Source organism: Engystomops pustulosus, chromosome 4 (genome assembly GCF_040894005.1).
Source record: "Engystomops pustulosus chromosome 4, aEngPut4.maternal, whole genome shotgun sequence".
Lineage (NCBI taxonomy): Eukaryota > Metazoa > Chordata > Amphibia > Anura > Leptodactylidae > Engystomops > Engystomops pustulosus.
Window position 1 is genome coordinate 138079000 of NC_092414.1, and position 26061 is coordinate 138105060.

The 26061-nt window shown below is 39.8% G+C and overlaps 1 protein-coding gene across 3 annotated transcripts in view; it reads right to left on the minus strand.

Annotated features, from left to right (window-relative positions):
* The window catches only part of LOC140127225 (hematopoietic lineage cell-specific protein-like), a 32818-nt gene extending 13143 nt beyond the window's left edge, over positions 1–19675 (minus strand). Inside the window, exons 1-7 of one of the 3 annotated variants that reach the window (XM_072147647.1) lie at positions 19609–19675; positions 11705–11788; positions 10532–10605; positions 9497–9626; positions 6383–6493; positions 5807–5861; positions 3348–3403 (exon numbers count right to left, since the gene is read on the minus strand). In XM_072147647.1, the coding sequence (XP_072003748.1) occupies positions 3348–3403; positions 5807–5861; positions 6383–6493; positions 9497–9626; positions 10532–10605; positions 11705–11788 (510 nt within the window). In that variant the 5' untranslated portion in view covers positions 19609–19675. Of the gene's footprint in view, positions 1–3347; positions 3404–5806; positions 5862–6382; positions 6494–9496; positions 9627–10531; positions 10606–11704; positions 11789–15016; positions 15185–19608 lie in introns of those variants that run through there. The other 2 variants (XM_072147648.1, XM_072147646.1) reach the window with 2 other exon arrangements.
* Between the last annotated feature and the right edge of the window lie 6386 nt (positions 19676–26061).

Consider the following 26061-nt stretch of genomic DNA (forward strand, 5'->3'; position numbering starts at 1 on the left):
CGACCTAGAAACCTCCATCTTCAGGAAACCAACATTAACCAACTCACTCCTTAGGTGGGAGTCCAACCACCCCCCCGCCCTTAAAAGAGGTATCCCGTTTGGTCAATACCTTAGGGCCCGGAGGAACTGCTCAACTCTGAGTGAATTTCAAAAAGAAGCCAAAGAACTCCGATCAAGATTTCTAGCACGTGGCTATCCTGACACAATACCTAAATCGGCATACAAAAAAGCACAGACTTTGGACCGAACCAGTCTTCTCACCAGTCAACCAAGACCCACAACAGCACAGACCATAAGACTTATTGGCACCTACGATGGGGGGACCGATACCATACGCCAAATTCTGAATAAACATTGGCATATACTAAGAATGGACCCGGACCTATCCCCGGTAACTACAGAACACCCCTCCATTACTTTTAGGAGGGGACGCAACATCAGGGACAGGGTAGTCCACAGCCACTACGTGAGACCCAAACCTGATCAGACGTGGCTCACCCAAACCAGCAAAGGCTGTTACCGTTGCAGTGGCTGTGTCGCCTGTAAAGTAGTGAAAACCTGCAAGAGATTTACGAGTAACATGACAGGACTCTCATATGACATCAACCACTTTATTAATTGCAAATCCCTAGGTGTCATTTATCTAGCCACCTGCATATGCGGGAAACAATACGTAGGGAAAACCTTCCGCGAATTCCGACGCAGGGTAGGCGAACACCTAGGCGATATCAGACACGACAGAGACAAACCACTGTCCAGACACATACATGAGGAGCACAATGGTAACCCAACAGGCCTATCCTTCATCGGCATTGACCTGGTGAAACCACCAGATAGAGGGGGCGACTGGGATCGTTACCTTAGACAAAAGGAAACGAGATGGATTTTCAGACTAAAGACTGAATCCCCATTAGGTCTCAATGAACAATTGAGCTTTGCTTGTTTTCTATAATATGACCTAGCAATATAATTCCTTACTACCCCTCCTCCACTCCTCCTCCCATATACTCAGTTCATGATCTCTTCATTTTAGTTCCATTCCCCTTACAGACACCCACTGATCACCCACATGCCACCCCTTGACCACTGAGACAAATATGCCAAAAATCCCTACCACATCTATCTGTACCCAACATGTGCTATTTATCCCATGTTGGGCTACAATCAACATGCGGCGGTGTCTCACTCTACCCCGCCTCCCCCTATGCGCCCGTTCTTACCTGCCTATACTCACCTTAGCCTTGACTCCTCCCCGCTGCCGCCCATCTCTGCCCACTGAGTGGATCTCCACCCACTCCCTGGTGGGCAACCGGGCGGCGGTGCGCACGCGCCGGGCGCATGCGCACTGACATCGGCAATGTGCCGCTCGTGCGCATGCGTTAGTCGCGCCCAATTTTTGGCGCGACTTCACGGCGATATCCCTTAGCCGCCGTGTACCCGGCGCGTGCGCCCGCGCCGCCCATGGAGGCAGCCTCCTGATCAAACCTACTGATTGGCTGGCGCCCATGGACGTCGTTGTTGGGGACGGGGCATGGCACTCCTCCTCATTACGGCGCGCTCATTTAAAACCTCGGCACCCAGATTCATTCCAGGAGATCCCACTGGACCCAAGGACTTAGACCAGGAGCCGACACTAGACTCCCTAAGCCCATCTTGCCTGGCTACGCCGCCTTACCTGTGAAGTTGCCCCCACAAGGGACAAGGTAGGACAAAGTTTCTCTTTATGCAAACCATTTACACTGCATATGCAATTTAGGTCTATAACTAAAGCAGACTCCCCATCTGTTAATAGGACAACCTGCTGGATGAACCCAATGATCCCCTGACGAGCCCCATAGGGCGAAACAAGCCTTGTCGGGATTCGGGTTTCCATACTCCCCTCAGGACTTGCATCCCACAACATAGGAGCCAAAAACCTATTTTCGGCACCTTTGTGTTAATATTAAGACCAGAACCTGACTCCACCTGCCAATTAGGTCTATAATAGGGCCAGTTATTGCAGGGTCAGGTTCCAGTCGGGCCTATGGTAAAATAGGACCATAGTCCCGAGGCTAGGCTATCAGGGTATACTAGATTTGCGTCCTAAACTAGGGTGTAATAGGGACTTTTTTTGTGACTACAGTGTCATTTAAAACCCTAACCCATACGGACACAACGCTTATCTTCTCACCCTCCACCTTTCGTTCTCTGTGCACTCCTTTTGGATCATCGATCCACCCCACTGTGACCAGTTTTTCACCTGACCACTGACTCTGGGGTAACCCTATGCTACAACACTATATCCTAAGGAGCCTCACGGAGCCCATACTCGGAAGCTATTGAGATGTACGCAGCCCCGGAGGTGAGCCCATCCTATCATCATATATTATAACCTATAGGCCGCTCCGAGCCGTCTCTCATACCCCTCTTGATCCATCTTATTTTCTAGATCGATCACTGATGCCGAGGACTTGAACTTGAAAAAACTAGAACACACAAACTGTTGTAAATAGCTGTAAATAAACAAGCACTAACACATTTTCAAATCACGAGTTGTATTTTTTCTTTATTAACTCCCACGTGATTATTTGAGGGCTATCTCAGTAGACCCCCTGAGAAACCCAAGACACTTTATTTATAATCTCTTGATATTTATCAAACACTTGCTATTCCAGTGTAACCTTCTACACTTTTTAATTATTGTTCCACATAATTCTAGTGTAATGATCTACAATTGATCAATTACTGTTCCACATAATACCAATGTAAATGTATTCACTTTTTTCCAGGTAATGCCAGTTTAACTTTTAACACTTTTTAATCTTTTAATTTTAAACTATGCTTTTACAGGCAGTAAGTTCTCAAGTTGTTCTTAAGTTGAATTTGTATGTAAGTCGGAATTGGTATATTTTATAATTGTAGCTCCAGATTTTTTTTTGTTCCAGTGACAATTTTATTTTCCAATATTTGTTGTGACATGGGAACAAGGATTATCAATTAAACTTTATTACAGAGACCTTACAGCTGATGATTGCAGCCGGGACTAAAGTAAAGCATCCAGAAAGCTTTACCAGAGGTCACAAGGGGTCCATCTGTAACTAGGGGTCGTCTGTTGAGTGTCCTTAAGTAGGGAACTGCCTGTATATATATTTTTAATAGGTGAACCTACTTGTGACAAATTGTGCTATGTGCAGAACTTAATGCTGTATATCAGCTACATGACATGAACTTATCTCAATTTTTCTATACTTCTTACTGCTTAATGACTAATAATGTCTTACCCCCCAGCTGTTCCCGTTAAGTAATTAATTAATCATTAAGTAATCATAAACCTTGTCCACCCTAACTGTAAATACTTTTGCAGTCACCTTGTCCACACGGTCAGACTGAACCCCATAACGCCCTCCAAAGCCTTTGGAATGATCTGCGTAGAGAAAATGAATAACAGATTTATGGCACTGCTAAGTACATATGTACATATGAAATAGGAGAGGTTATGGAATTCTCGTAGCAAACATGTTCTATCTAGGTTGCTGCTTGTAAATCTTAATTTTTTTATCTGTTCCTTGAATTTATGGTAAACTGTATATTTGTATTGCAGTGCAAACATTCATGCATTGATGAATTTATAGTGTATGTATAGTACCATATGCTGGGAACTAATGATAAGGGTATTTTTAGATACTGATGCCCTATCACTTGCATTAATCTCTGATTTATTTGAATATGAGGGGGGAACACACTAATACATGCACTTACATGTCTTGGCATGTTATTTATGAGATTATGTGAGGTTCACTGAAGAATGTTCTGTCAAATTAAATGTATTTGGGTACAATAATCATCAAGATCCATTGCTGGCAACATCCTTTGCAATGGCTGACCAGTGATATTCCAGAGACTTTTGATGGAAGACAAGTCCAAAGAGACTGTAGGCCATAGAAGCACAATTAGGTCATGCAGTTTCTTCACAATAGAAGGAGCAATATGTGGCCTAGAGCTGATGCATTGAAAATTGGATCCCAGGACACTTTGGAGAAAAGGCTGTGCAACTGGTTCCAAAACCAAATCTATGTAATGCCAAGCTGTTAGGATACATGAAATAAAACTGCTGTACATTATACCTCCCCGCACAATAACCAAGAAGTATTGAAGGAGTTGTAATGACCTCTTTATAGTGTGGCCAAAATGCTCTCTACACCAATTTTTGGCTTTCAATGCATCCATGAAAACAATGGGACTCATCTCATAAGAGGATAAATTTCAGACTTTATTGTTGACTTGCTGTACACTACAATAGCATTTTAAATAAGTGGTATGATGTCAAAGGAACATCTGTAGAAGACACAAACACCTGCTGATGTGTGTAGACACTGACAGATACTTGGCTTGATCCTGATCTTGATCTGGCTTTTATGCCACAGATTGGAGCAACAAGAAGAAGACAACAGACCGACACTGTCTTGAGAGGGGGGAGTTGACCCCACTTTGGGTGGAAGCGTGTAGTTGGGAGGTAGAAACAATAGATAGTAGTGCTCAGCAATAGCAGCATGATGCAGGAAGACAGAGGAATACAGAGCGGCACTCACCACGTTGTGTTGAAAACATGATATGACATTACAGGAGAGATTTAGTGGCATCTAAGGCAATGGGCCATTCCATGCTTTTCCATTTTGTGCAAGTAGAGCTTTATTATACCTCTGACCAAAGATTTGAGTGTGACTCAGTGTGGCTGCATCTCTCCTGTAATGCTACTTCAAGAATAACATTTTAAACATGCCCTGGTGACTGCCACTTTGTATTCCCCTTCCCTTTTGTCATTAATACCATCATCATAAATCGTAACAACAACTGCTACGTCCTTGACTAGCATAGTCTCATAGCTTGTCCTTCTTGGTGTTACAATGTTGAGTGTAAACACAGTATTATTTAAGATTATTAGTTTTCTAGAGTAGTTATGAGTAGTCCATATAAAGTCAGATTCCTTTTGCATTATAAATGGGACTCTCTAACTGCAAAAGATAGAAAAGAAAGTCCAATGCTTCACTCCTTCTCAAAGGGACAGTTCTGTCCAGTTAAAAGTCACTCTCACCACTCCACCATAACCAGGAGTGGAAGACACTTGACAATCCCTCAAATATAGCAGCCCCCACAAGCGGTCCACACTGCCTGTGTCAAACCACCTCCGTGTCCAAAGCCAGTGATGAGACCCACATGTAAATGAGATGTACAAAATCGTGCAGATTACCCAGGTAAAAGGTTTTTATTGATATACTCACAGACAAGCTTAAAAATGCACATATAAACTCTAAAATCTTTTAAACACCAAGACGTATCGCCCAACCTCAGGTTTCACCTGTTTAGGCTTATTATGGGCCTTGCAGTTTTGAGGTCTTCTGGTGTCTTGGCATTTTAAAGATATTTAAATTTATATGCACATTTTTAAGCTCGTCTGTAAGTATAACAATAAAAGGCTTTTTTCTCTTTGCCTGGGTGATCCGCTCGATGTTGTATGTCCCTTTTACACGTAGCATCCACAACTGGCTTTGGACAGTGGTTTGATGCCAGCAGTGTGGACCTTGTCTGGCGGCTGCTATTGTTTGAAGGATCCTCAAGGGTCTTCCATTCCTGGTTATGTTGGAGTGGAGAGAGTGGAGCATTTGATTTTCTTTTCCTTTCTATGTGAGAGCGTGCTTTGTCTGATCGATCCTCCAACAAATTTCTTCCCCTTCGGGAACTAACTTTTAGAATACTGCAAAAGTTGTAGCACACAGACACATAGTCACCCTTGTGATTTACTAAATGATGTAGTAACAGAGTAACTCACCTTCTTGAGATGAATGCTTCCCTACTTGAGCTTTGTAATCAAATCCAACTGCAGACTAGCGGGAAATGACATATCAATTAGACTGTAAGTATTAACTACTACTACTTGTCACACTATTACTATTTCTAGGACCATCCCTGTTACCACTCATAATTATGAAAATAATGATGATATCCATATCTACAGCCATACCTAAATGTAATATTGCAAGTATAAAATAAGACAGTGGCTATTATGCAGATGATATATGATTTATATATGACAATTGGTGCGGGGGATTCACTTAGCTAAATGTGCCAGGATGCTGTCTTAATTTGTAACATAAAACTGTTACAACATCCTGTGTGTTGGTTATCACTAATATTACTAATAAGTGATATACAGTAAACTCACATTTTGTCTATTAGCAGCAGCCAATGCGGGACATGGTAAAACTATTTATATATAAAACAGCTAATATTAATATCACATAATATTGTGAAATCCATTAAACAAACTGACCAAAAATAATCTTAGCTTGTATCCAGAGCTATTCTCCAGTGCAGTATGATATTGTTTTAACGTACCATTACTTACCTTATCACATCTCTCCTTCTGCACACCATATTTGCCCCCAAATCCTTTAGCGGCATCTGTCTGTGAGGAATGCTTTCCCACCTCTGCCCTGTAATCATGCCCCAGGGCACTCTACAATGGGAGTGAATGAGTGGTAAGCATATCACATTCATTACCAAGTCACATAATAATAGGGCCACTACAGAATAAAAATCTACCAATGACTTTAGTATTGTAGACCAATTTATAGTAGCGACTGTGGGCAGAGCTATACACAGAAAACTATTAGCCCATATGTTATATTTACATATACAGGCAGTCCCCTTGGTACGTCCTGTAGGTTTGTTTTTAAGTTGAATTTGTATGTAAGTCGGAACAAGAATATTTTCTATGTCTAACTCTAAACAAAAATTCTTTGTTCCCTATGACAATTTGTTTTTCTTAATTTTGAATTGTCATGGGCACAAGGATTAACAGTCACCTTTGAAAACTCTTACAGATGTTTATTGCAGCCTGGGGCTAAGGTTCAGTAAATTACAAGGTGTCTGTAAGTCGGATGTCCTTAAGGGCATGGTCGATAAGTGGTTAAGTCAGGGACTACCTGTATACATGTCTTATAAGCTCTGTGGGGATATTTATGATAATCCTCTTACAGCAGAACTGTTCTAGTTGCCCATGACAACCAATCAGAGCTCATCTTTCATTTTCCCACAGCTGTTTATGACATTAAATCTCAGCTCTAATTGGTTTCTATGGGCAGCTACAACTGTTTTACATCAGAAACTTGATAAATCTCCCCCTGAGTGTTTTTCTAAACTATGCAACACAGAAAGCTATTAAAGTTGTTGTAAAGATGGTAAAATTTCCATCTATTCATTATATAGCCAATGCTCAATGGGTTTTCCAGTCATTTCAGAAAACCCCTCATAAGCAATGTAAAAGTATACCTACCTGGTTCTGGCTCCCTTCTCCAGTGTCACAAATCCTAGTCCGTTAGCTGACATTCCCATCAGGATCAGAAATGTAACCACTCACCAGACTGCTGCAGCCAATAAGTGGCTTCAGCAGGCACAATGACATACAACTTAATACATCTAGTGACCAGGGCTTCATAACCAATTGGTAACAATGAAAGTAATATAGAAAATAACACACATACACAAAAAGAAACCCACTATTTGACACAAATTTTGAAATGGTTATGTTTTGTTACTTGAGCCATGTGTATACTGTCCTGACACCCTTTCCTACTCTGCATGGGAACAAAGCTTTTTTAACCCCTTAACGACTTGGCCTTTTTTAGTTTTTTCACTTCCATTTTTCACACCCCACCTTCAAAAATCTATAACTTTTTTATTTTTCCACATAAAGAGCTGTGTTATGGCTTATTTTCTGCGTAACAAATTGCACTTCGTAGTGACAGTATTTAATATTCCATGGCGCGTACTGGGAAGCGGGAAAAAAATTCCAAATGCAGTGAAAATGGTGAAAAAACACATTTGCGACATTTTCTTGTGGGCTTGGATTTTACAGCTTTCACTGTGTGCCCCAAATGACAGGTCTACTTTATTCTTTGGGTTGCTACGATCACAGGGATACCACATTTGTACAGGTTTTATAATGTTTTCATACATTTAAAAAAATTAAAACCTCCTGTACAAAATTTTTTTTTGGGATTTTGCCATCTTCTGGCGCTAATAACTTTTTCATACTTTGGTGTACGAAGCTGTGGGTGGTGTCATTTTTTGCGACTTTTGATGGCGTTTTCATTGCTATCATTGTTAGGACTGTGCTACCTTTTGATCACTTTTTATAAATTTTTTTATATTTTCCAAAATGGCAAAAAAATTTAATTTTTGACTTTGGACGCTATTTTCCATTACGGGGTTAAACGCAGTGATAGATCGGACATTTTCGGACGCGGTGATACCTAATGTGTTTATGATTCTTACTGTTTATTAATATTAATATCAGTTCTAGGGAAAGGGGGGTGATTTGAATTTTTAGGTTTTTTTAATATAATTTTTAATATAATTTTTTTTTTTTTTTTAAACTTTTTTTTACTTTTACTTTAACTATTTTTCAGACTCCCTAGGGTACTTTAACCCTAGGTTGTCTGATCGATCCTACCATATACTGCCATACTGCAATATGGCAGTATATGGGGATTTTACTCCTCATTCATTACAATGTGCTGATAGCACATTGTAATGAATAGGTTAAAACGAGACAGCTTCGGGCCTTCGTGAGGCCCGATGCTGTCATGGCAACGGATCACCGCTCCCCGTGACGTCATCGGGGAGCGAAGATCCGCGCCAAGATGGCGGCGCCCATGCGGCGCCATCTTTTTGAAGCCTCCGGCAGCATTGCCGGAGGCGATCGCGGTGAAAGCACCCGCGATCGGTGCTAGCACCGATCGCGGGTGTTACCGGTAAGCCTTTGATGCAATATGCAGCAAAGACTTACCGGCTATGGAGAGGGCTCGGCCCGCGAGCCCTCTCTATGCACCGGGACCCGGCGCGCGCCGTACTAGTACGGCGCGTCGGGAAGGGGTTAAATAGCTTCTGTTTTTGTAAAAAGTTTCCAGTTTTTCTATAAAGTGTCTGTTTTCTATAAAGTTTTTATAAAATGTTTTAGTTTATCTATAAAATTTCTCTTTTTTGTATAAAGTACATAAGTTTCTGTTTTTGTAAATAATTTCAGTTAATCTAGGGAGTTACTCTAGGGGTCGAGAGGGAAGTTTTCCCTTCTTTGGGCAGTGTGTGGCCTTTCCCCAAGACAGATGAGTTTCAGAATGGCCTGCTGGCGTTTCCCCATGGCTCTGCTGAAACTGGTTGTTGGAGAAGAGATGAGGAGGCAGGAGAAGAGGAAGTGGAGCAGGAGGCAACAGGATGCAGTGAGTGATGTCCTGCAATTCTCGGTGGAAGTGTATGCACCACAGCAATCCCTGCTTCGGGCCCAGCTGACACTACATTTATCAAGTGGGCAGTTAAAGAGATGTAAAGGAATGATATTGAACCACTGAGTTGACCTATTTGGTTGATCTTTTTGAAATGTTATGCGTGCACAGTGGTATTAACTTTGAACATTTTCAAAGGAAAGAAATAGCAAGATAAGATATATTATATAGAGTACCTTGTCCATCCTATCTCTCTCTGTTCCAAATTGTCCACCATATCCATAAGAAGCTTTAGGGCCTTGCTCAAATTCTTTCTTCTTTATTTTTTCATGCTCTTTAGACACATTGCTTCTCAATTCCTTTATGCTTTTTGTAAAATAAAAGTAAAAAATTGGATAGTTCATGATCTTTTGCTAGCATTCATCTTTCTTAGTATATTGCTTTACTGAACATAGTACATGAACCATGTGGTCTTCTTCTACTGTCAATCTTCTAACATACAATATAGATGACAAAAATGTGGGCATGAAGTTCTGATTGAACAAATATAGAGTATCAGATTGTGTGCTAGATTCAAATAAGTTTACTTACATCATGCCATATGTTCAGCTTTAACCTCTAATTCAATCTCATTTCTTGCCCAAAATGATATGTTGATAGATATTAAAGGGATATCTGCTATCAGTTATTTGCTATAATACTATTTAAAATGACCATGCTTGGAAATGTCACTCTATGGTAAAAGGTGAATTTGCCATTTTTTTCATAACATTCTTTATATTGTTGACTTAGACCCAAGTTTCATATATAGCTGAAAGATTGGAACACAGAGCACAGTCGGTATGGGCAGCAAAAAGGCAGTAATAATATTTCAAATTAAATTAATTTTAAACAGAGGTATATACAGTATTCAATAATATTTTATTATGATTGGATATAATGACCAGTAGTAGATTATGATATATGCAGTTTGGGCGGTAGTCCGGAGCCCACCAAATTTTATACTGAGAAGGGCCTTCACCCATGAAATCCTTTAACATATGTTCCTGCTCTCAATACACATGTACACAAGAGCCATTTTAGGACCTTTGAAGGTCCTCCAAAGGTCCTGAAACCACAGATTGAAAGGAGTCCGAAGGGCCTCATCCTCCATTCCCCCAGAAGCTGATTCTAGTACCATATGTAGGAAGTGATTCCAGACTTGTAGATGCTATAACACTATACAGCCCAGGACCCATGGCAGTCTTAAACTGCCCCTGATAATGACTCACTCTATATGCTGTGGACGGCCAGATCCTTGTATGGTCTTTGCCCCCCACCGCTGCTCTTCTTCTGTTACATCATTCTGAGGAGGAAACACCAACAGTAGTATACATTTCTAGTATCTACACAGAAAAATAGAAGTAACTAAGCTAAAAAAGCCTATATGGACACCATTTTTTCTTAATAGAGGCATACAAATTACTTCAGATGTTGAGGAAGTTGGCCTTTTTGATCTTTTTTTGAACCTATTGCACGTCTGCAAAAAATCTCATCTGTTGGCAGTACATGTATTGCTCACTTCTTTTGTCTGTGCTGCATTTTTTCCCATCTGGATGCCATCAGTTTTTTTCACATTTACCAAATAAACCCAAAAAACAGATAATTGGCCCATATTAGATGGCAAAACATCCAGCATCTTCTGAGAAAAAAATGGACAGCACAAAAATGGCACAATTCTGTATTTTTTGGGGATCCATTCACTTCATGTAAAAAAAAATAGTGTATGTTGTGATTTTTTTTAAAGCATGGACCATGGATCAATAAAAAAAGCAAATGTGCAAAAAGAGATAAAAAATAAAAGGCCAGTAAACTCTCTGTAAAAATCATGGATAGCATTCGGAGTTGGAAAACACTGTGAGAGAACTCTTAGCCCAAGACCATCCATATAACCAACAATAGAGACCTTAATTAGCAGAGTTTCAAGGTAGTTCCATTAGTGCAGTCACACATTGCGCTTGCATTTATGAGCACAACAAAAGCTCCTGTAGGCAGGTCTCAACCCAATCGCATTTGCGATCACATGTGTTTCCAGTAACACGGTGTCTTGCATTTAAACAATTCAAGACATCAGGTGCTTGTTGACTATCGCATGCATTTCCATGGAAACACACATGCTATCTGGCTGAGGCCCGCCTATGGTCACATGTGTTGCATTTGTAAACCTTTTGTAGCCTAAGAGTTGGAGGAAATGGTGAGAGGTCTTTGCATTTTGCTAATTATTGTTTACTCTACAGTGGCATCTTACATTTAGTGCATATGTTAGGAGCTTGTTAACGAAGCCTTAGAAATGGCAGCTAAGCAATAATATTTACTTTTAGTATTTTTATTTTACCTGTCCAGTGCTAGTAGTAAGCGTATGCAATCTTATTTCTGAATTGTTAGAACTACATTACGGTACTTACCACAAAATCTGGATCAGTTTCCCAGTCATCACCATCTGTAACTTTATTCTCTACTGCACTGCGTCCAATAGCTGCCTTCCACATCTATATATAGAGTTTTTTTTAATAAAAATATAGATGAATAATAGTTACAGAAAATTCCCTAAGAACATTTTTTTCTTTTGGTAAATAAATATAGGTAAAATGCTATCACAAACTTACATACACACAAACATAGGAAATATTGGGGGTATATATCATGCTTTGTATGCCAGTTTTCTGGCGTACAAGGCATGAAAAAGTTGCTGGTGCACGGACAGGTATTGCAACTTTTTCCCCTATGCAACAGCTCCACGCCAAGTGGGTGTGATTGGGTAAGCATAGGGACGGATTTTGTTTAGCCTTATAATACTATATAACAATGGCACAGGTTATAGTTGAATTCTACACCAGGCAGGATCTGATGTAGAATTAATCCTGGCCGGAGCCTCTTCGATTAATGTCATGTGGACACTGGTCCCATTCTTCATAAATTCCCCCTAATATGCATACAGCATTATAAATAACTTTTTTTAAGTTCTACAACTTTTAGATCCCAACTTTGGTCAAACCAGTTAAAAAGGACCAGCATCACCTCCAATTTGCATTATCTATTAACCTCTTAGGGACTAAGTCTATTTTGACATTATGGATACAACCTCATTATTCAAATTCGACAATTTAAATTGGAATAACTTTGGAACACTTTAATGTACAAAGTTGATTTTGGGATTGGTTTTTTCGTGACACATTGGGGCACATTTACTTAATGGTCCATGTCGCAATCCCTGATCCGCAATGTCCGATCATGCATTGTGCCACGATTCACTTAGATCGTGCACCCGATATCCTGCATATGTCGTTCCCTACTCAGGTTCACCTTCTTCTTCCCGGTGTATGTAAATGCATTGTCTTGCGACAAAATTTAAAAGTTAAATCCCGCACTTAGTCCGAATCTGTCGGATTGTCCAACGGCCTGCCCCCTTATTTGTGTCACATGAAAGCCGGCGCAGATGCGCCAAAATCCAATTGCGTGTGCCGAAATCCCCTTTTAAATCCCTGTCCCAGCGACGTGATCCACAAAAACATCTGAAAAAGCGACGAAATGCGGCTGCGGGACCCTTAGTAAGCAAGCCCCATTGTACTTCGTGTAAGTTGAAATAATTGAGTGATATATTATGAATTTATTTATGAAAAACTGAAAAAAAACAAAAATGTGTAAAAATTTGCCATCTTTAAACTTTGAAGTCTTTTTGAGCAAATATTCTGCCTTTAGTCCCCACACCTGCATTCCAGGATAAGCTCACACACAGACACTGACTTTCTGCCGGCAAACAATATCAGCATCTTGAGGATAGTAAAGCTACAAGTTACAGACAGATAAGATCTTTATCCAGGGGAGCGGGAGGGAGGTATATAGCAGGGTTATAAGTGAGTTATCAGAGCTGAGAGTGTCACTGTGTGTCATATGAATCTCATGGATCTTACCATCTCTCATCTCTAATCTGTCTCATCTATCTTTCTATGTGTCAGATACAAGTACAATGTTCAGAAGCTAAATGAAAGTGTATATAAACCTGTACCCTGATAATCTAACCACATTGTCAAGAAGTTTCTGGTTACAGAGTCCCCACAATAATCAGGAATATTACATTGACCATCACTTAAGGTACATCAGTTAAAGGAGTTATATAAGCTAAAACAGCAATAAAACTGTAAATTGTAAAGTAAGGGGTTAAAAGTGAAAATTTGAAAATTTTCTTTAATGGGCAAACTCCTTTAATGTAAATCTACCAAAGGTAAGGGTTGGCTTGTCTATATGAATGATTACAAGAAAATACTGTAAAATACTGAAAACAGCCCCAAAAAGAAAATATATATAAAAATAGCACCATTTGTGTATTTATAGAAATAGTAATAAAGCAAGTAGCACTCATGCACCTCAATCCACACATTTGGATGAGCCATAGCCAGTATAGACCACATATACACTGGAGATCAATATTAGAGAACAATGTATAATCACCGTCTCTGTCAGTCACTTTGGAACTGTGCACCAATTATGTAAATTCAATGAAAACTGAACATTATATGATTCTGTTATATGTGCAAGTCATTTTTTGAAAAGTTTTTTACTCTCTTTCTAATACACCAAGATACTTTTATCTGCCCCTGTGTGAACAATACAAACTCTGTCTGCATTAAATATTACAAATGTTGTGAAATAGGATTGATTAAGAGGATGTCCTAATCAAACAATCTTCCACTTTAGAATAATACTCAATATACAGGAATGGGGAAGAAGACAGAGCCGTAGGAAGGAAGAAGTCGGAGGTGAGTACAGGGGGATCTACTGTGGGGGATCAGCAGTGACCATTTGTGTAAAGGGGGATTTTGCAATGACCATTTCTGTAAAGGGGGCTCTGCAGTGGCCATTATTGTAAAGGGAGCTCTTCAGTGGCCATTACTGTAAAGGGGGCTCTGCATTGGCCATTTGTGTAAAGGGGGGCTCTGCTGTGGCCATTTGTGTAAAGGGGGGCCAGTACAGGCTGCGGTGGTGTCGTTGGGCACTAGGTCTCGGAGCACGAGGTTGGTTTGGATACTGGGAGGGTCCTAGTCTGAACAGGACATTTAATCCGCCACTGGTCGCATGTATGTATAGCACAAAAAGGGGATGGATCGGAATTGAGTAGAACTCAATGACTTGCTATGACTGAAAACACCCACTGGGCACTTACAACCTCACTTACATATTGGTTAAAAACATACTTTTGCTATAAGAAGCTCAACATCAAAAAGGGCAAATAACATCACATTCCTTAATTGAAGCTTTTTTGCAGCTTTTTAGCTCATTTTCACATGACTTTGTGGGAGGGGTCTGAAGGAGACAGTAGTTTAAACCAGTAAAATCTGGTGACAGTGCCCCTTTCAAGAAACAAAAATGCATTTTAATACAGCAGAGCAGAATTACGGCTTATCAAGTCTTATCAAGTCATTTCCTAGAAGAGACTTAGGATTTCATTGATTTATTCCATTAACTACTCAGTACCATAACCTCTCAATGGATGCCTTTATCTCTATTTAGTAACACATATTTCACATATTGTACAAAAAACAAGGTTTGCTTTTTAGGATTATATTGTATGTTAACCCCCTCCCTCAAATAAAAATCAATAAGGTACTCTATCTACCAATGTCAAAGCACCCCAGCCCCTCCTAGATATATTTTTATGGTGCATCTCTGCACCTTCACTGACATACAAGGAACAGTAACAAGAATACTGGTCTACTCACCGTGTTCACTTGTTCTTTGGGGAGGTTTTTAAATGAAAGTTCTTTTTAGTATGAAGTTTCTTTTTTTTATACTATGTAGGTGGCTAGCTGTTCCGTCTTTATAGATTTCCTGCTGTCATAGTTCCTCTCTTACATGAAGTGCCTGTACAAATTCACTTCCTTCTTTGTGGTTTCTTTTTGCAGTGTTAAAACAAGATTGAATGCCTCCCCCATATATTTTATAGGTTATTTTAAGCACACATTGTTTAACCTACAAAATAATGTACTGAATAACAAATGACATCTAAACTACAAAGAACCTTTTTCCAGAAATGTATGTACAGTAGCTACTCTGCATCATTCACTTATAATATACAGTCTAGAATTACCCAGGGGATCTCAGCTCATGGAACCTGACAATCTTCTGATATGTCTCTAAGGCCCCATGCACAAGCATGCGGCCGTACATAAGCCCCCATAGATAGCAATGGCGCACAGACTCGCTTGTTGCGCTAACCGCTCCAAGCCATAGCAGCAAACAGATAGAGCCTGCTCTATCTTTGGCCATATCTACGGCCGTGCGGCTAGTATTTTCTTTGGAGAGGGGCAGGGACGAGCAGCACTACTCTCCCGTGCGCCGATGTGGCGAGGTGCAGAACCTTTTTCAGTCAGAGGGCTGCAATGTCATACCGCTACCCTTCAGGGAGTAGGGAGAAATTCAAATCTATCCTGGGTTTTTATACTTCTAAATTTATTCCAATAGGTAACAAGTATAGACAAGCTAGATTACACCCCGCGTGGCTTACAGCTACAGTTAAAAGGGCAATTAATGAGAAAAAGAGGGCATTTAAAAAATATAAATCTGACGGGTCACCTGACGCTTTCAATACTTGCAAAAAACTTACCAAAATCTGGAAATCTGGAAATCAAATCAGCCAAAACACAAAATGAAAGACAGGTGGCTAAAGATAGCAAAACAAATCCCAAGAAATTTTTTAAGCATATCAATGCAAAAAAAAATGGGTCAGAACAGGTTGGACCCCTTTATTCTGAAAATGGGGCATCGGTGACTGGAGACCAAGAGAAGGTCAATGATTCCTACTCTGAATGGTCACCAGTTATGAGTAGTGGACCCCAGGGTTCTGTGCTTGGCCCACTACTATTTAATATATTTATTAATGATATAGAGGTAGGAATTAATAGCACTGTGTCTATTTTTGCAGATGACACCAAGCTGTGTAGTGTAATACAGTCTATGGGGGATGTTCATAGGCTGCAGGGTGATTTGGACAAACCGAGTGTTTGGTCGTCCACTTGAAAAATGAGGTTCAATGTGGATAAATGTAAGGTTATGCACCTCGGGGCCAATAATCCAAAGGCAAAATATGTCCTTAGGGGAGTAAATATGGGAGAGTCCCTTGTTGAGAAGGACCTGGGAGTACTTGTAAATCATAAATTGAATAACAGCATGCAATGTCAATCAGCTGCCTCTAAAGCTAGTAGGATCTTGTCATGTATCAAAAGTGGTATGAACTCTCGTGATAGGGATGTAATATTACCACTGTACAAGGCATTGGTTCGGCCTCACCTGGAATATGCTGTCCAGTTCTGGGCACCGGTCCATAAAAAGGATGCCCTGGAGCTGGAGAGGGTTCAACGTAGAGCCACAAAAATGATAAGGGGGGCCTTAGTTATGAGGAAAGATTGAAACAGCTAGAATTATTTAGTCTGGAAAAGAGACGACTACGAGGGGACATGATTAATTTATTTAAATATATGAATGGTCCATACGAAAAATATGGTGGTAAGTTGTTTCAGATTAAATCAAATCAAAAGACAAGGGGGCACTGTCTCCGTCTGGAGAAATCAAGGTTTAATCTCCGGAGGCGACAGGGATTTTTTACTATGAGAACTGTCAATCTGTGGAATAGCCTGCCTCAGGCGCTGGTCACAGCAGGGAGAGCTTCAAGAAGGGTCTAGATGCCTTTTTACACCTACATAACATTGATGATTATGTTATATAGAATTGTTTCCCCTAAATCCCTTCCTCATCCAATCCCTTCCCTTCCTTGGTTGAACATGATGGACAAGTGTCTTTTTTCAACCGTATAAACTATGAATGAGAATATTTCATTCAGATCTAGGATGTGTCATTTGAGTGTTCCCTTTATATTTTTGAGCAGTGAACTTCTCCTATGTACAAGAATATAACTACCATAATACTTCCCCCTAGGTACAAGACTATAACTATTATAATACTGCCCTACACGTACAAGAATATAACTATAATCCCTTACCAACGTGCGTCGTACTAGTACGGCGCGCGTCGAGTCACGATGCATGGAGAGGGCTCACAGGCTGAGCCCTCTCCATAGCCGGTCAGTCTTTGCTGCATATTGCAGCAAAGACTTACTGGTAACACCCGTGATCGGTGCCAGCATTGCCGGTTGCCCCATCTTGCCGAGGATCGTCGCTCCCCAAAGACCCGAGGCTGACTTGTATTAACGCTATCATTACAATTTGCTATCTGAACATTGTAATGAGTGAGGTGGAATATATTGTAGTATGGCAGCATATGTTAGGATCAATCAGAAAACCTAGGGTTATAGTACCCTAGGGCAGTGATGGCGAACCTTTTATAGACCGAGTGCCCAAACTACAACCAAAATTCACTTTACCGTGAAGTGCCAACATGGCATTTTAAGCAGTAACTTATTGCTACATGTTCTTCCACTGCTTTCAATTGTATCGGCCGCCTGAGGCCACCAATACAGTTGACAGAAGAGGGCAAATTCAGATTATCAGTGTAGCTTCTCTCCAGGTTCTCTCTGTGCAGGAAGAATGGTGGGTCCAGCAGGATGATCTCTAATGATAATGCAGTTTTGTCAACACCTTCTTACTATCCCTGCAGTTCCAAACATCCAATAAAGTGTCGCTTTAAAATAGCATGGAGGGCAGCTTCTCTTAAGTTGCCTTGGACTGCAGGAAGATTCAGTGTTTGGTGAACTCTGTCCTTGGACAATGGCCTGAGTGCCCACAGAAAGGGCTCTGAGTGCCACCTCTGGCACCCGTGCCATAGGTTCGCCACCACTGCCCTAGGGAGTCTGAAAAATAGTAAAAATAAAAAAAAAAGTTTTAAAAAAATGTATAATGAAACAGACTAAAAATTTAAATCAGCCCCATTTCCCTAGAACTGATATAAATATTAATAAACAGTAAAAATCATAAATGCATTAGGTATCGCCGTGTCCGAAAATGCTCAATCTATCAAAATATAATAACGTTTTTTCGATGCGTTTAACCCCGTAACAGAAAATAGCGCCAAAGTGGAAAATGGCCCTTTTGTGCCATTTTGAAAATTATAAAAAAATCTATAAAAAGTGATCAAAAGGTCATACAGTCCTAAAAATGATAGCAATGAAAACATCATCAAAAGTCGCAAAAAATGACACCATCCACAGCTCCATACACTGAAGTATTAAAAAGTTATTTTTGCCAGAAGATGGCAAAATCCCCCAAAAAATAATTTGTACAGGAAGTTTTATTTTTTGTAAATGTATGAAAACATTATAACACCTATACAAGTTTAGTATCCCCGTGATCGCACCTACCCAAAGAATAATTTAGACATGTCTTTTCGGGTGCACAGTGAAAGACGTAAAATCCCAGCCCACAAGAATCCAGCGCAAATGCATTTTTTCACCATTTTTACTGTATTTGGAATTTTTTTCCTGCTTCCCAGTACACGACATGGAAAGTTAAATACCATCACTATGAAGTGCAAATTGTTATGCAGAAAACAATCCATCACAGTGCTCTCTAACGTGAAAAATAAAAAAGTTATAGATTTTTGAAGGTGGGGAGTGAAAAATGTAAGGGAAAAAACTAAAAAGGGCCCGTTCTTTAAAGGGATAATACTGCCCCCACCGGGTCTTGTCTCTCAGATCAGGTAGCCCTCATCAATGTCTGCAACCACCTTCTCATTCAGTAAACCACATCCCAGGTCTTACAAAGCAAGCCTCCCCAGGTCTAGTTCCCACATGTGCTTAGCTAGTCCCCCCTGCCCCCAGCAGGTTCCCCACAGCCCCCAGGTCTATTTCCCCCCCTTCTGGTCTAGTCCCCCCCTTATCCCCAGGTCTTGTCCCCCCACTGTACCCAGGTCTAGTTCCCTGGCTGATGCATAGAAGAGAAGCAAGTCACGTGAGCTGACGGTCCCAAAGCACCTTCTACTGCAGCATACAAGCATGTTTTGTTTCATTTTTGCCTTGAATTGCAGTGAATCGCTGTAAAAAGCTGTAAAATCTCTAATGCTTTTTGATTGGTCTCCATAGACTTGTGTTGGGCATTTGAAAAAAATACTCCAGTATCACTGTCAGTGTTGGTGTGGGCATGGTCTGTTAGGTTTCATCTGTTAACCAGAGCTAATATAAGACTTTTGATGAATTCTCAATGAAACACGTAGGATCGGACACAATGGTCCACATTTATTAAAGCCTCTGCACCAGTTTTTTGTCTGACTTTTGCCTGCCATTTTTTTCAGTGCAAACTGATTGCACATAAATCTATAAACGTCGACACATTTACAGATTCTGCATATTGCAGAAAACACCCACCTTTCCGATGCCGCCGACAATTTAAAAGGTAACAGCGCGTGGGCACAGCCATCTTGGTTCCCTGCTTCCCTGCTAGGGGTTGGCGACAGTCGGTTGCCATGACAGCTGTCTGGTCTCTGCAGATTAGTTACAAAGAGCCAGTAGCTCATTGTAATGAATGCTGTGCAAAAATGCCATATACGGCAATACAGTAGGATTGCAGTATATGGTAGGGTTAAAGTACCCTAAAGGGTCTAAAAAATACTAAAAAAAAAAGTTAAAAATTTTTTTAAAAAACCTAAACGTTTAAATCACCCCCCCCCCCCTATCCCTAGAACTGATATAAAATGTAACAAACAGTAAAAATCACAAACATGTTAGGTATCGCCAAGTCTCAAAACGCCAGATCTATTAAAATATAAAAACTGTTATTGCTGGCAGTAAACCCCGTAACGGTAAATAGCACCCAAATAAAAATAAAAAAGGCACCTCACACAACTCCATACACCAAAGTATGATAAAGGTTTTAGCTTCAGAAGATGGCGAGAGTTTATTTTTTTTATTGCACACATTCGTTTAGGTTTTGAAAATGTATTAAAACACAATAAAAGCCATATAAATGCAATTACTAGTGATATGGGTGACCTTTATTCATTATCGTGTTATCTTGAGATAATGGTTCATCAGAGACTCCAGTGTTTTTAACTTAGAGGCAATAAACCATCACACTTCCCAAGTCATCTAATTAACCCCTTAATGACTTTGTATGGTGGTCATTAAGGGTACTTCTTCTGAGGAAATGCCTTTCTACGGTGAAGTTTCTATTTTGGGTTACTTTATGGGGTTTTACTATTATTTAGGCCTTTTAAAAGTCACTTGAAAGCTGAGTTGTCCCTCAAAATGTGAGTTTTGTCGGTTTTCATAAAAATGAGAAAAATCGTTCTGTGCTTCATAACATCCTAGAAAAAGGAGAGGATGCATAAAATATCATCTCAACATAAAACAGACATTCCGGAAATGTTAAGTATCAAGCTTTTTGGGTAGTTTTACTTCATGTCTGGAAAGCAGAACATTTCAAACTTTGAAAATGAAGAATTTGCATCACATTCTCAAGAAGGTAACTTTATTTGACCTATCAAAAGCAACAGGGTCTGTTTTACTAATACATATACATTTTTTGTTTTGTACTACTATGATGCTGGTCACTCCTTTCCCCATTTTTGATTGATTATGAGTTTTCATGACTACTATATGTATACTGTTTTGCACCTTAGGAGATATACTGTAACGGGGTTAACCCACTGTCTGCTTTAGACTGTTTTGCTGTCTTTTTAAGATGTTTTTATAAGATGTATACTAGAAGAACGTGCAAACTGCTTACACATGTATTTATAAAGTGTTTGTGCCAGTTTTGCCAGCTGAACTGTATCTGACAAGACAGAAAAAATGTGCACCATAGGGGCATGGTGCACCACAATTCTGCAGCATGAACAAAGTGCACAAAAAAATGGTGCATTCTGCTGAAGTAGTGCAGGGGGCGCCAGATTCCTGAAGACCGTGTGACACATTTCACATCTGTCGCACACTACACACTCTACATGCAAACTGTACATGGTGTAGTTTGCACTATTTTTTTTTATAAACGTGGGCCAGTTTTTGTATGCACATACTGGATGGCCATGTTTTTAGGCTAATTTTATCAAATAAATTCTAATAAAAGTTATATTTTACAATCCCCCTATTTTTTACTAAGATGTTTAGGTATTATAAAATATTGAATATTATAGTTTTTTTTTTTCTGAGTATAAAATTTGCACTCCTTATTCTAATCACCAGTAAAATTAGTTTTTTTTGCCATCACTCAACCAATGTCTTAGTTACTCCTTGAATTTGTTATGTTATTCTTCATGGTGGTAATTTCTATGTTGCATTTTACTCTTAGGCCCGTTCCACACTTGCGAGTGTGATGCGATGAACTCGCATCACACTCGCAACGCATGCTGCCGGGAACGCACGGCCCGAACGCTGCACCGCGGGAGTGAACTGACATGCTGAGTTCACTCCCGGTGTGCAGCGTTCGGGCCGTGCGTTCCCGGCAGCATGCGTTGCGAGTGTGATGCGAGTTCATCGCATCACACTCGCAAGTGTGGAACGGGCCTTATTGTCTTATTCAATATCGTACCAAATATTGCCACCTAGAGGAATACAACATTTTTTAATGAACTTCATTAATTCAGATAGCAGTGCCACTCACTGCATAGAAGAAACTGCTTTGATTTTATTTTTGAGTTTCAATTTATTAACGAATAGCATATAATTATTATTTCCAATGAGTCTACATCAATCATATTTAAAGGGGTATGCCGGGAATATGAACATCTGATACAAAAAGCCATAATGCTAGAAATAATTGAATATAACACAACTCAATGTCATTATACACAAAATGGAGCTTACATAGTTTAATATTATGATTCATAAAATTTTATGGCCTCTCTAAAGTTATCACCAAGATGGCCGCCACTGAAAACTACAAGTCCCATGATCCTTTAGTTCTCCGTAACTCCTCCTCTCTGTGATGTGGACATGTGACCAGCGGCCATCTTCTATCCTGAGTCCACGCTCCACGTGAAGGAAATCAGCAGACTGATTAAAGGGCCAGTACCATTTTGATTCTCCATTACAGTGGATGTAAACAGCATTTTTCTGCTAAGGGGAACAAAATTTATATAATATATTAAATAACAACTAATTACATATTATTTTAAGAACCCATTTGTAGATAAAACTTGCAAATAAAACTTGTAGAGCATTGCTTTCAGTTTACCAATCCACCTGAGCACCCATGACTAGTAGTAAAGTAACACGTTTCTGATTTTTATTTTGTAAAAGGTTGAAAAGAAAACTGGCAACAAGAATGATGGCTGCCAACAGCAATTTGTGTCAAAGATTTTTGTCATAGAAGGGAAGTCATATGTAAATTAGCTGAGAAGGTTCACTTTTAAAGGCTGGAAGAGGGGCATCACTTCTGATGCCAATATCTTGAGGTCTATAGTACCTAGAACCGTGCTTTAAGAAAATCTACCCTCAAAATCTTTCATTATAAACCAGGGACACTTACCCATAGATCCAGGCACTGTGAATGTGGTAATCTTCTCATTAATGTTATCCATGGCCTCTTTCCAACAACTTAAAATTCTGGTAATGAGTCTGAAGGGATATGGGGTGTTAGCAGAGCTCCTAAGTGCTGCAGATGCGCATGCTGTTACAATCAGCAGCACACTTCTCACACTCCTTGTGCTCTCTCCCTCCTCCCTCATTGTAACTGTTTGTGAAGCTACAGCACCGAGATGTTCTGGAAACACCCACTAGAGCCCTTCAGGCTCGCTGATTTTAGAAGGAAGGAGGCCATGGATACCAAATATAAGTAGATTACCACAGTCACAGTGCCTGGATCTATGAGTTAGTGTCCCTGGTTTATCATGCTGGATTTTTAAAATAGATTCTCCTTACAAATTTGAATCTCATCTTTCCAATCACAAACTTGTGATTCTTCGAGCTAAAGAACCAGGAATACTGGTAGTTAAAGTCATACAATTCAATACAGCTTTATTAAGACCTTTTGAGAAATTGTTTTGGATTGCCAGGATTGCATATGGTCATATACATGTTAACACACAGGGAAATTCACACAGTTAAGAATTGTTAATCCTGTGGGGGGTTATTGGTTTTTGATGTTATTGGCCTGTTGGAGCTGGTGGCTTTGTTGTATATTTTCATAGCTTTCAGGATGAAGGAGTTACGAAATCTCTCGGTACGACAGTTAATTTGGCGGTAGCGCTCGCTGAATGTGCTAAGCTGATCTGCTATGTATTGGTGCAGTATAGTGTACAATGGTTGCGATTTGTTGGTTGTAATCACAGGGAATTTGTTGATGCATCTTTCGTGCCGACCCATTTGAAGGCCAACAGTGCCTAGGGCACTCTTAATAATTAACAGGTGATAGCAAAGAATAGCACGCTTGCGATTGAGAATTCGTAAAACATTCTCATAATCTTGTTGCATACATTGAAGGACCTGAGTTTCCTAAGAAAATAATATCTTGATGCTGCTTTTTTTGTTGCCACGTTGCCATTTTCAGCCCAATCCAGTTTGTCATTGATTATGACTCCTAGGTACTTATAATTCTAACTTGTTCAATGGCTTGGTCTTTGGTGATTGGACTCAGAGCTGTTTTGTGCCTTTGTATCATTTCCTTAGTTTTTTCAGTATTAATAATAAGGTTTTTGTCCTCACTCCAAACTACAAATGAGTTGATGGTGTCCCTATAGTGCTTGTCCTCACCGTCCTTAATGCAACTGACTATAACCGAGTCATGGTGCAAGAACAGTACCCTGAGGTGCACCTCTGTTGCTGACAACGGTGTTAGATCTCGTGCAACCCAGCTGTACAAATTGCGGCCAATTCGTATTCGATAGTCATGTATCCAATTGACAATAGAGGGCTGTAAGTTGAGGTGGGTCATTTTGCCCCTCATCAATGCTGGGTCTATGGTAATAAAAGCAATGGAGAAGTCAAGTTATTCTTACAATATTGCCCTTATGTTCCAGATAGGAGTAGGTCATGTGTAGCGGGTAAGCACTGCATCGTCCAGACACATTTTGTTGTTGTATGGGAATAGTAGTGGGCCAAGTCTGCCCTTCACAGCCTCCTTCATGTGAGACTGGAGAATTCTCTCAAAGGATTTCATTACATGGGATGTGAGTTTTATCAGCAGCTCACTTTTCCAACTATAGCGGAAATGTACTAATCTTTCTATGCCAGAAAACTGGAATAGAAAATTAGCCACATTCACTGAAGGTTTTAGATCATCTTTTGTCAGTTTTTCTGACTCATCCAGATTAGGGGAGTGTCCTCAGTAACCAGAGGGCATGACTAGACAGAAAATAGCCTGTGTGCCAGAAAATTCAATATTGTGGTTCATCAAACTAGACCAACTAGTGCACTGTGTGCACAGTGCGACTCACTAGTCGTATATTGCACCAGGTTAATCATCTAGCATCAGACACAGTGGCAGGGGGGAGATGTATCCTACAATAGGAAACCGGAGAAATTTGCACATGCCGTGCCCCACATTTAAAGAAGGTTTTAGACCAGTTTTAGGCAGTTTCCAACTCAACTGAAAAATGGCATGTCCTCTGTTCCTAAGGGGTGTGACTGGACAGAAAATTCAACATTGTTGTGCAGCAAACTAAACCAACTAATAGGAGAGGTGCACAGTACAACTCCACAGTCTTATACTGCACCAGTTTAATCATCTAGTATCAGACACAATGATTAATCTGGAGTAGCAGATACCTGTCTTGTTGTACTCTGCACATTAATACATCTCCTCCTATGTCTTGAACTGTGTGTCTCTCTGCTTCTGTGGCTCACAGAATCGTATTATGGGTGCATTTTGAAAAGATGAGATTTTCTTTAAAATGATACCAGAAACACGGTTCTAGGAACCTTGGACCCCAATACAGGGGCATCTGAAATTATGTCGTCCCCTTCTCAAATTGTGACTCTTCTGCAGATGCTTTGGAGATGATTTTTTTTTTTTTTTTTTATAGATAAACAGGCGAAATTTAACATAGTATGAATTCTAGAAAGGGCATTACATACACTACCAGAAGTTGTTTTAAGCTCAGTGGTGTAAAAGAGTCTCTTTAAATAATGTTAATGACATTGTATAGTACTTTGTTATTTTATATAATATCTAATCATAAATTCAATAGAAATCCAAAAACATGTGAAATAAAAGCTGAAACTTCTGTATCAAAATCCAGGGGATAAAAATAAGTGAATGTAGTCCCCTGCAGACAGTATGGTGCGGGTCTTGCCAGATATTATTTATTTTATATATAATTTCCCTCTGTACTGTAACCCTGACCTCCTACTTTTCTGATATTATAGAATATTTACTGAAAAAAGGGGTGATATATATTGTTCACCTCCCTAGTAAGCCGATTCACTGATTATATAGTATGTGCAATACATAAGAATTAACTTTATTGCAGCTAAAAATACGGTACTTCGCAAAAAGTGACAATACACCACTAAAACAAGTAGAAAATCGTCATGTGATTTGGATTCTTTTTCTGGATATTGCGGTCCTTTATATTTCTATGGAGGCTTTCAACTATGATAAACAGCACAGTCTGAGTGAGAAGCCTGATTGCTCATGATGCCGGCTGTAGCCCTGGCTAGGGTGTTATAGGAATGCAAGTTACCTTTATATACTACAATCTTTATAATTTTACTGTTTAATTCTTATTATAACTTCTTAGCCTTGTGAAACCTCCGGTGTATTAAAAAAACTTAATTATTAATTATGTAGATTGAAACGTAGCATTATTAAACTACATTATTTGGATTTCTACATTTTTATCTCACCAAAATAAAAAAATAAAATAAAAATCACCAAGCTGT